At 40.0% G+C, this 12,269-nt stretch overlaps 1 protein-coding gene across 1 annotated transcript; it reads left to right on the forward strand.

Annotated features, from left to right (window-relative positions):
- Positions 1-596: 596 nt before the first annotated feature.
- On the forward strand, positions 597-9,188 carry IDS (iduronate 2-sulfatase). Its single transcript, XM_009275345.1, has 8 exons — positions 597-729; positions 1,788-1,965; positions 3,096-3,184; positions 4,429-4,629; positions 5,240-5,410; positions 6,072-6,198; positions 7,707-7,880; positions 8,561-9,188. Exons 1-8 carry the CDS (start codon positions 598-600, stop codon positions 9,061-9,063), a joined length of 1,575 nt encoding a protein of 524 aa, XP_009273620.1. The 5' UTR covers position 597; the 3' UTR covers positions 9,064-9,188.
- The last annotated feature ends 3,081 nt before the right edge of the window (positions 9,189-12,269 follow it).

The raw sequence follows: 12,269 nt of genomic DNA on the forward strand, positions 1-12,269 counted from the left end.
CCTTCGCGGTTTGACTCGCGCAGGGTTTTGACGAAGGTCCGTCTGCCCGTGGGAGGATGCAGCTAGCAACGCCTTCAGCAGCTCGTGCGCTGCTTGACCCGTAACATAGCTTGCCACCTGAAGGGGGCGTTTTTAAAAATGTGTGTGTAATTACTTTTTTTTAACACGTTTTCTTTTTATCTGTTTGGAGCAGGATTATGTAGCACGACAGTGTCTGAGTTTTACCTGTGGCTTAACACCCCTCTCAAAGCTGGTAGGCTGTAGAATTTCACAGGTGGAACTGTGAAATTCCTCCTTATTTCACACCACCTTTTTGCAGCCAGCTGAAGAAAACACCATGAGAGGAAGCAATGAAATAGGAAGGGAAGGGAAAACCACTGTAGTTCTGCCTAGGCCAAATAAGAATTCCTACGTGTTGAAGGAATTAATCCCAGTATTTACATTTCCGTACAAAGACATTAAACGTTCTTGCTGATTATTTTTTTTTTCTTAAGTATACTTCAGGGTTAAAAACTGATAAAGAAATCTGCATAAAGTAGCCTCTACTTACTGGAGCTCAAGTTAATATATCCCTAATTCTGTTCCTTCATAGGTGGCATGAATGTCCTGTTTATAGTTGTGGATGATCTGCGTCCTGTTTTGGGCTGTTACGGAGATAAGCTTGTGAAATCTCCAAACATTGATCAACTTGCTTTTCAAAGTATTGTGTTCAGCAACGCATACGCACAGGTGAGATAACTTAATAAAATGTTTTCTTTATGCAAAGTAATTACTGGTTTTATCACAGTAGGTATTAGGCGGACCATTGGAAAAAGCAAGTATTTATTAACCTTAAGTATTTCCGGTAGAAAATAAATGGTTGGGCTGAACTGTACTGTATGAGCCTATCTTTACTAAGGTGAGAAAAATGAAAATGGCATTTGAATGATGATATTTGTGTAGCCCTTGGAGGAGTGTAGTGTCACTCAAACATTTTCACTGTTAACAGCGAAGTGCTGCTTAAAAACGCTGTTTTACTAAATTAGAATTCTTTTTTTTCCTCCTTTTTATAAAAGATGATTTTTTACTTTTAATTTTTTCTTTTGAGGAAATCTCTTCTATAGACTTTTATGAAGGGGCAGCTTGTGTGGTAAGCATCACTCCTAAATACAGGACTCGAAATCTCACTAATTGCTCTTTACTTGAATACTTTGCATAGGATGCCTACATTCCCAAGTTTCTCTCTGCTGAGCAATCAGAAGTTTGGGTCTAATTTTGACTAGGGATTAGGACTTCAAAGCAGTAACTCTTGGCTCTTGCCAATCTGAAACAGAATCGGTGAGGCCTTTGGACCATAACGTGGACCTTCTGTATGTTTATCCTTTTCATTATTCTTAAGGCAGTCCAGATCAACTAGACTTTGGACCTTTGTCAGCACAGTCCATCTGCCACTTCTGCTTAATTCTGTGTGAGTGTGAGCTACTAGATTTCAAAAGCACTGTCCTTAACGCAACCTGACTGTTTTTTTTTGTGCTACTAGCTGCATAACCGAAGCTTTTAGTGCTTGGGAATTGGTTATTTGAGGAAAAATTATAGATAGGTAAATGTCTATCTTGCTAAAAGCTTGCAATTGGGAATTAATATTCTTAATAAGGATGCTATTCATTCCAGCTCAAAGTGATATGAAACGCTTTCACTGCAGTTCCTGAGCCTTCAGATGTTTTGCCCAGCTACACCTAAGTCAGTTCGTTTGTGTGTCTTGCTTTTTGTTCCAAACTGATTCTCTTTTTGGCTGGCTCTCTCCTCAGGAAGCTGTGTGTGCTCCCAGTAGAGTGTCGTTTCTTACTGGACGCAGGCCTGATACTACCCGACTGTATGATTTCTACTCCTACTGGAGAGTACATGCAGGGAACTATTCCACGATGCCCCAGTATTTCAAGGAGAATGGCTATGTGACCCTATCTGTGGGGAAAGTTTTTCATCCTGGTATGGTTTGAATTGTCATCTGCTTAACATACACATGCTTAACGTGTATATTCTCACAAATAGACTTTACATAGAAGTATCAACTGTGTAATTCTTGTTTATATTGACAACCTAAATCATAAACATGAGCCAGACTGTACAATGATTGTAGGTTGTCTATATTGACAACCTAAATCATAAACACGAGCCAGACTGTACAATGATTGTAGGTTGTCTTTAAATCCTAATTTTAAATCTTAAGGCATTAGAGATTAATATATTAGATGACTCTTATCTAATGAATATTTTCACATCTTGTCTAGGGATTGTGGGAATAAATGTCTAACACTCTAAAAATATGTCTGGAAGTTACACATCCACTGAAGGTGAAATTACTGAACAGCCTCATTGTCTTAGTTCTGCATATACACGTTTCATGTTTCATAATAGGCTGTCTGTCTGGATCAGGAGATATAGAATGTATGACTAATACTACCAATTAAATAGGAAACTAGTTCACTAGTTAAAAAGCAGTAACGCTACTGAGTTGAAAAATACTGTAATACTGACCCTCTATCCACTGAAGGTGAAATTACTGAACAGCCTCATTGTCTTAGTTCTGCATATACACGTTTCATGTTTCATAATAGGCTGTCTGTCTGGATCAGGAGATATAGAATGTATGACTAATACTACCAATTAAATAGGAAACTAGTTCACTAGTTAAAAAGCAGTAACGCTACTGAGTTGAAAAATACTGTAATACTGACCCTCTTTTTGGTAGTTTTTTACCTCAGAACTAAACTTGTGTGGATATATGAACTTACAGTTGATAGTAAAGCTCATTAAAGATGTGCATGAAGGCTGTTACTAATCCTGGTTTTTTAGTTCCCTGAAGTAAGGTTCTTCAAGAGGCTTGAGTGTCTCTCACCAGTAAAAGAGGTATTTCAGGGAAAAATGTCTGTCTTTAAACTTTTTGACTCTTATTTCTTGGTTTTCTTTTTCTCCGTTGTCAAAGATCATTTAATGTTTCTTCATTTAGCATAAATTAAAAAAAAAAAACCAAACCTGAAAACAAGTTAAACTTGTGTTTGAGCTCTTCCTGATTCAGTGAACTATTAGAGCATTTCTAATGTCTTTACCCTTTTCAGGGGTTTCATCCAATTACAGTGATGACTATCCATACAGTTGGTCCATTCCACCCTTTCATCCTTCAACTGAAAAGTATGAAAATGATAAGGTAAGGGTGATTTGTGGGACCCTAACAAAGAAAAGAAGGGTTTTCAGCATATAACCCAGAGCTATACTCTGTGGTTTTTGAGACCGCAACCTTGTGCAGGGAAACAACTAGTGCAGTTTGATATTCTGTTTCTTAGTCTTTCAGAAGAAGGCCTATGTCTTCAGTTGTGTGTCCTGTTAATTCATGTGCCCATCCTGCAGATATTTTAAGTATCTCAAAATCAGTATTTGGAAACTTAAGTTACTGAGATATAAAAGTGCTTGCAAGAAAGAGTGATCTTAACTTGTGTCTAGGTCATGAATTCCTTTATCTGAAAAGTGCAGTTTTCAACTTCCACACTAATCTTGCTCTGCTTAGTAAATGACAAAACATTGTCACTAGGCTTGGTGAACTTAAATCAATTCAATAAAGAGCTCAGGGCTGAGCGGGGGGAGGTCATAATTAAAACAGTCTTTGAAACTTTATCATCTGATTCAGTTTTCTAGAATGTTTGTTACTCTTAAGTGTGGCCCAAAAGAATCTGGTTTATGTTTATGCAGACACTGCGATAGCATCATGTGTTGGAGTCTATACACTGCAAAGCTAGGAGCTCCAGCCATGCGGCTACAGACAGCCTTGGCGATGCTTTGTTCTTGCATATACTGCTGAAAAAGACTGGTTTTAACAACAACAGTATCTGCATCCATGACATACTTTTCTTTATGTTCATTTAGCAGCTCTCCCAAACACCCTGCTGAGGCCACCTTTTCCTGGCAACCATTTAATCTAATTTATCTTTCTTCACCGATTATACATCAGCCACTGCTGGCATTTGCTCAGAAACCAAGTCGGTAGCTTCCAGGCAGCTTTCTATGAGCTCTTGGGATTAGAAGGAGTAAAAATGCATGTAGTGTAACCAAATTCTGCCTTCTTGCCAATAGGTCAGAGATGCTATTCATCATAGAAGCTGTGTGTTTTCCCATATGACTACGTTTAATCTTCTGCCCAGCTTTAGAAAGGATTCTGCTTTTCCATAGACATGGAAGTTGCATTCTTCAAGTCCTGAAGCTGTCTGCTCAGTCATCAATGTACTCGGCACCTTTAGTGTTCACAGAAATTGCGAAATTCCTTTTTGTATCCAATCTGCAGTCTTTTGTTGGTAGAAGGACTGAGAAACAAATTGGTTTGAAAGTTACTGAACATAGGATTTCTTCTTTGCTTTTACAGAAGTTAAGTTACTTAACTAATTCTTTTTCTTTTTAAAGACTTGTAGGGGAAAAGATGGAAAACTTTATGCTAACTTGGTGTGCCCAGTGGATGTGACAGAAATGCCCAGTGGTACTCTGCCTGATATTCAGAGCACTGAAGAGGCCATACGCTTACTGAATGTTATGAAAACCAACAAGCAAAAATTCTTCCTGGCTGTCGGTTACCACAAACCACATATCCCACTGAGGTACCCGCAGGTGAGGAAACTGTAGCCTGCAGGGAAGGGAACTTAGACAAGCATTGCTTTTGCTTGCTTAAGCTGTCTCTACAAATGCTTTATTGCTATTGTTTCTGGAAAGCAAGCTGAAAACCAGCCTTGATGTGGTGTAACTTTAGCAGTCACTTGTGGTGCATTTCAGAATGTTTAATGAGTTGTGATCACTCAGCCAAAAGCCAGGCTTCTACCACCATGATAGTGACTGCTATTGCATGGAGATAGTGTTCAGCTTGATAGAGTGTGACATAATGAGGTCTTACAAGATCTTGTACTCTGTTCCCTGTTTGAGTTGGTGGCAAAACTCCTACTCATTTCAGAGGAAGTGATGGACCTTTTATTTCAGTGTTGCTTTGAGACACAAGGAGGCTGTTTTCAGGTACTTACTAACTCAGTATTTTTCAGGAATTGGTTGGGGCTGACTAGCATGGTATTGCTACCTTTCATGCTCTGGAGGAGGGGGAGTGAAGCCTTGTAAACTCTTAAGAATATTAAAGGGTCATGCAAAGGGAAACTGTTGCTGCTTTACAACATGAAGTTTACAATAGACTTTAGAGGTGAGGGCAGTCTTTATGTGTGTTTCTATTGTAAAGGAATTTCTCAAGTTGTACCCCCTGGAAAACATCACATTAGCTCCAGATCCCTGGGTGCCTGAGAAACTACCTTCTGTGGCGTACAACCCCTGGACGGATATCAGACAGAGGGATGATGTGAAAGCATTAAATGTTAGTTTCCCTTATGGACCACTTCCAGATGACTTCCAGGTAAGCTGTCAATACAGTGCGCTGAAGTCAAACTGCGTTAACTTGTTCAAATGCAAGGGAGCAGTTGGCTGCTTTTAGATGTTCCCAGGTATTCAACAACAGACAGTTTGCAAATACTATGAATTCCCTGCCTTGCATAGTCACCTCTAGCTTTGTAGGCAAACCTTCACTGTAACTGCAGTCAGGCTAGTGGGGGCGGGAAGGAAGAGATCAGCCATCAACTAGTGATAGTAATATGTGCTCCTGGTTTGTATATAAGGGAATGTATGTAGCAGCTACCAATGTTGTGTTTGTTTTCATTATCTGAATCTGTGTATCTGTTTCAAGCCACCACTCAGTGTATCTTCTTTTGCAAGATTTTCCTTGACTTGCCAGTGCTTAGGCCAAAATAACATGCACTGGCTGGACCCTGAGAGAAGCAGAACTGATTGGTTTGCAACATCTTGCTTGAAAGAACTTCTGGGAGATAGATAGAATTTTCTAACTGCTCCTTCCCTGTTTACCTTTTCTGGGACATTAATCAGGCCACAGACACTTAAAAAATAGAGCTTTACAAGTAAAATCCTTTAGTTCCTTTACTTACACAGCCACCCACTGGTTCTCCTGTGTGTCTGGGGAAAAGCTAACTTTTTTCCCTCTCCCTTCTTTTCTTAACTTGCAGCGACAGATTCGTCAGAGCTATTATGCAGCAGTTTCTTACCTGGATATGCAAGTTGGCCTGCTCTTGAATGCTTTGGATGATGTAGGACTCTCAAATAGCACAATAGTAGTTTTTACTGCTGATCATGGTAAGCATTTAAGTCTTTCTCCAGCTCACCGTTAATAACTTAATTGTGCAACTCAGTGCTGGCATATTAATCAAGTGTGTGTTTGTATAATGTACAGCAGAGCTACCATACCTTGTATATCTGGCTAGTCTGTCTCTAATTAAATGGACTGACACAGGCTTCTGTGGCTGCACAGTTCTGTCCCCCTGCAGGCACCTCTTTTTAATCAGGTTGCAGGTTTGCTAGTGAGTGACGAGACTGTCTGCCAGGACACTGGGCTGAGCTCGCTGTATTCCCACCTCCTACCCAAGGAGTGACTCTTGCTGGGAACAGTGCTGTGAAAGGATAGCGACCACTCCTCCCCCCCTTACAATTTGTAGAGAGCCATCTGGTACAGTGGGTGACAGGCTTTCTCATTAACTGCTGAAGTGTGTTTTCTTGCACTTGTCATTGCTGCTTGCAGAGCATCTAAACTGATAGTAACATGGCTTCCCCCTCATAATTGAGGTCTTGCACACTCTGGATCCTGGTGGTAAAAAACTGAATTTGAATTGTGGGACAAATACCTCAAGCATTTAATGTTTGTTTCAATACTTTAATATTCATTAAAATATGCCCCCCATGATCCCTTTAATTGACTTAAAACAGGATATGGCTTAACTAAATCAATTTGAAGTCACATATTTAGTTAATTTGGGTTGACTTCTGTGAGCGTGTGTGCATGAACAAGCCTTTGAGTTGTAGAGCAATGGGATTAATACTTCCTGGTACTAAAGTGACTCTAGATGTTCCTTCTGACTTGCCACTTTGACTTGGACTTTCTGTTATAAACTGAATTCCTCTTTTCCTTGCTGTGGTTAACTGTAAAGAGTTGGTGTTTCCAGTACCGTAGTTAGCAAAGTAATCCAAAAAAATCATGTGTTAACATAGCTATCGTAGAGCTTCTTTGTCTTCCCCCAAAGTGAAGTTGGCAATAAATCTGCCTGGAAGGAAGTCGTGTTGGCATCTCTTCCAAGAGGACGAGGAGAGCTAAAGAGTTTTGATCTCTATTGCTTCCTCAGGGGTAACATCCTGATACGGCAGTCTGGCATAGATAGCAGCCTTGGCTCCAAAGGATGTTCAGTTACAGTGTTAACAGGAGTATTGGAGAGCTGGCAGCTGCCCAAAACTTAGATGAGTGCTTTGTGGAATTGATCTGGAAACTATTGCGGGCACTGTGACACACCCCAGTTCCTCTTTTCTGCCATTTTAATACTGATTTCCTAATTCTAATCTACAGTAGGGGAAATAAGGAAAGATGTAATTATTTCCTTAATAAAAGAGTATCAAGTTGCAAGATTTAGGTGGCTGTTGAAATAGCTTTCGCATTAGAGAAAAGTCTTGTTATATTTAGATACAGATTGTTATTTGCCTTTTAATATAACCTTGATAACAGACTAGTAGCCTCAACAGCCAATTTACAGTGAAAAAGAGATGACTACTAAATTACAACCCAGTACCTGCTCTGAATTGTATTCTTTGTCATCTAGGATGGTCCCTGGGAGAACATGGTGAATGGGCAAAATACAGCAATTTTGATGTTGCTACCCGTGTGCCGCTGATGTTTTATGTACCAGGAATGACAACTTCCTCTGTTAGTCAAGGAGAAAGGGTCTTCCCCTACCTTGACCCTTTTAGCCATATTTTAGGCTTAGTACCTCAAGGTAAATTTCTAGCATTTATTTTTTGTTTACAGTAGATATATGTAAAGGAGAAGTGGTGACGTAATGATACTTTGCCTACAGGCAGCTTGAGTCAGTGTTACTGACTGATGGTGAAGCGAATCCTTGGACACAAACTTCTACTTTGGTTAGATCTGCTTTAGTGGAAACAGCTAGGTGGCTGCGTTAACACAGCAGGTGATTTATTTTTGTGTGGTGTAGATGCCTAAAAGGGTACTTGACCTACCTTTTGTAGTGGCAGCTGCTGTCTTTCCAACAGTGATTAGTAAACATTCTCTGTGTAGCATCTGTACTTAAAATGGTGGCATTGGAAACAGCTTAGATGGAGGCACTCTCGTGTTAAACTACTGACGCTGGAATTTGAAAAAGAACTCTTCAGAAAGACAAAACAAAGTGATGAATATTATTGTCTTAAAGGCTGCACATTTGAGAAACATAAGTGCAAAAACTTTCTTGTTAAAAATACATCATAAATGCATAGACTAGCATCTTCAGAGCTAAGTGCCACACCTCAACTACCTTGATTTTGTTACCCCACAAATCCAGTACAAAGCACTTTCAATAAAACACCAACTTAATTACCAGAATAATTTTCTAAAATGTTCTACCAGTGTCTGTTAAACCACCATGTTCCATAACTTGTATTTTGATGTTTCTTCTAGGGCGAAGCAAAAAAGTGGTTGAGCTTGTGTCTCTGTTTTCAACGCTTGCTGAACTTGCTGGCCTGCAAGTTCCTCCTGTGTGCCCAGAGACTTCGTTTCATGTTGCACTGTGCACTGAGGGGGCAAGCATTGTCCGGTATTTTAATGTCTCTGAAGAGAAGGTGAAGGAGGAGAAGGATGGGTGTGATGACACTTACAGGTGTTTTAATGAAGAGCCTGTTGCTTTCAGCCAATATCCCCGGCCTGCAGACACTCCTCAGTGGAACTCTGACAAGCCGAAGCTGAAAGACATCAGAATCATGGGCTATTCCATGCGTACGATTGACTACAGATATACTGTATGGGTTCGGTTTAATCCTAATAACTTCAGTGCTAACTTTGAGGATGTCCATGCGGGAGAGTTGTACATGGTGGAGACTGATCCAAACCAGGATTATAACATCTATAACAATACCTCACATGGTGGTTTTTTCAAAAAAATTCTTGGCTTCCTGAAGCACTAGGGTTCAGAAGCTTCTTATGCGTGTTCTTGCAACTGAAGTAACACTTCCTTTTTTTTGTATAAAACCTTTCTGTTGTACAGAAAACACTTGGATTGAATTAAAATCCTGTTTGTATCAAAACACTAGCTATTGCCTTTGTCTTGTTACAGCCCTTATTACACTGAAGCAGTCAGAGTGAACTTCTGCAGTTGTGTTTTCAAACACAAGCTCGCACCACCTCTGAAAAGGCCACACAGGGTATGCAGGCCCATACTGTGAAACATCTCTGTGGTCTTCTGTTCTGTAGTGAGTGAAGAATTAAAATTCATTATCTGTGCTGAAACTGGTGGTGTGAAAGGTGGAAAAAGAAACTCACATATTTGAAAGGCTGTGCAGAGAATGTGTGTCAGTGAACAGGTCCTGTCCACTTTACCTAGGAGACATTTGATAGTGGTGAAGGAGTGAGGTGCCTGCTGTCATCAGCCTTGCCTCTAACTAGAGCTAAAAGAGAAACTTCATGCGTTTTATTTAAAATAATTAAACTTTAATGAAAGCTTTAATTTGGAGATTCATGCTTCTATCATACAGAAGGGGATCTGAATTTTTAATTAACATGTATGAAATGAGTGCTTTCATCACTGAAACACTAAAGACTGAGGGGTTAGGGTAACATCAGTATGATGATCTGTGGTTTTTCATGAGGATTGGTCCAATGAGGCCCCACAGGTGAAGAGAGATGGAAACCTTTAGCTGTTGTAGCTTGCTGGTTGCTGTAGTTGCTGAACTGCTCAGCGCACTTGAGGGTTGTCATGTCCAGTGACAGAAACCTGGATGTTCACGTTCTTAGGTGCTAGGTGGGGCTTTGGAGTCTTGGTTTTTGGACTAGGATAGCTAAAAGCTGCCTGTTTAGTTTTAAGTTTTTAGTGTGGTGTTTAGCAACACAGGTTGCGGAGCATTAGTTATCCCAAGCTATGCTAGTAAGTAAATTTCCATGTGGCCAAATGCATTAAGGTAAATAAGTTTGGGAGATTGTATCTGAGAAATGTTTTTGAGTATTTTATTTAAGTGCTATCTGTACCTTATGCTCACAGCCACGAGGTACACTGCTCTAGTGTGATGGCAGTAATTTGTGTTGTTTTCTATCAGCCTGCTGGATTTCTGCAATTCCATCTTGGTAATCGAGGCTCTCACAATTTGTACATTAACAGATAAGAGCTTGTTCGGGCAGTGCTAACTCCTGCTACCTTCCTCAGTGAACTGCTCCAATTCCTACAAAAAGAAAAAGCCAGCCATTACTTGTCGTCTTCAGATAAATTGACTTTAATATTCTAGAGAAGCCACAGACATGACTTTATTTCATTAAAATCCATGTGACAGTCTTATTCCTAATTAATGTAGAGATACCCACCATGAATCCGATTTTCTGTTAGAAGACAGCAGTTATTTAGTGCCTTAAACTCAATTAGAATAATATATTTCTTATGAACTTGTCATTTGTTTTACTCAGCCCAAGATGCTGTGTGTTCTGTAGCATTATTATTCCTGATGAAAACATATTTTTCCCTCACGCATGTATACTTAGATCCTCAGCTGGTGTGAAATACTGCAGTTGCAGGTAGCGCAGGTTCAACGTAGCTATACCAATTTCACACCAGTTGAAGGTGTGTTTTATTGAGAATGGTGCCAGGCAGAGATTTGGAGTCTGCAGCTAGAGCTAATTATATCTGACACACTTTCCTTCAAAGGAAAATCAAATATTGGGAAAGTTATTTTGGGGGGATGTATTGAAGTGTTAAAGATTAATCTAAATCTCTGGTATGCTAGGTCAGTAATACAATGTACATTTAAAATTCATCTGGCAAATGGGTATTATCTTAGACTTGGCTACCTGAGCTTTGCATTTTGTTTTCCTGCTAAAACACCTGTAAAAAAAAAAAAAACCAACAACCTTTTTTTGGGGGACTTAAAATTACAGCATATAGATAAATTCCTAAATTTATCTGAATGAAAACATTTTTGTACATACCCTGCCCTAAGCCTCCCGTCACTTCAGGCAATTTAATTTTTCAAGTGGAGATGAAAGTCCTAGTGATGAGTACTTTGAAAGGCTAGGTGATGAGTACTTTTTTCCTCAAGTCATTCTCTTTATATTGGAAGGGAAAAGCTGCCCTTGACCTTTCTTAATCAAAATCCAGTAATCTTTTGGGGAGACATGAAACAGAATTGTCTCTGACAGCCAGTGAATCAAGACTGGTATCCAACGTGCTCAGGGCAAGGACATTCTTGAATAATTGCACAAGTCGCTGAGCAGGACTGCCGTCCACCTAGCGAGCAGTTTCCTTCTGCCTACTGCTGAGTTGAGGCATAACATTTTTGAGGACGAGTGAGGCGTAGCAGTAAAAAGCAGCTTTGCTCTTGCAAGTGCTGTGTGAGTTGGTTTTGTTATGGAATTGGTTGAGTGAAATGCAAAACCAGCGGAGACAAAGGGAGAAGGCACATTTTTTTTTTTTTCCAAACAAACCGAAGTGCTGCTTCTCCAGGAGAGCCTGAGCTGTGGGCTTTGCTAGGCTGAGCAGCCTCCACTGAAGAACAAAAGAGCTTAACAGGAGCAATAAAAGTAAAGTGCTCTTGTGAACAGCACTCTCTCTCTAGAGGGAAGAGGATGCAAGCCAAGCATCAGGAAATAAATGAGATGCCAGTGCTGACCCTATTTCTCAGGATGGCACCAGAACAGCTGGAAGAACATGATGCTGCATCAGCAGGAATTGTTACCTGTGGTACATGTATGGAGCGATTCCACTGGGGACCCCAGAGTAGCCATCGTAAGCACTTGGCACAAAGCAGAGTCAATAAACAGGCCTCTGTTAATAAGCTAATGTACAGGAGTGATTAAGCAATGGAATTAAAATTTTGGTCCCTAAACAGCTGTACATCTGTCAATCATAATTCATGACATTGTGTGTTCTATCAAAGTTTTTAAAGCAAAGTAAAAAATGCACTATGTGCAAAGCAGAAGCAATAGGAATCTTTAAAAAAATGGAGATGGTGTATTTGGGTGTACTTTGTAACACTACTTGAATGTTTACAGCATGCTGTTTGCAAAGGAAAGATTTGGGTCTAATTTCAGGCATGCTGTGCACACTGGAGTGTATGGAAATGCTGTAGCTACATACTGTGCTGTGCAACAGATTGGAATCCCCCCTTTGGCCTGTGCTCTGTGCTTGCTG

The sequence above is a fragment of the Aptenodytes forsteri genome, unplaced genomic scaffold (assembly GCF_000699145.1).
Source record: "Aptenodytes forsteri isolate BGI_AS27 unplaced genomic scaffold, ASM69914v1 Scaffold143, whole genome shotgun sequence".
NCBI lineage: Eukaryota > Metazoa > Chordata > Aves > Sphenisciformes > Spheniscidae > Aptenodytes > Aptenodytes forsteri.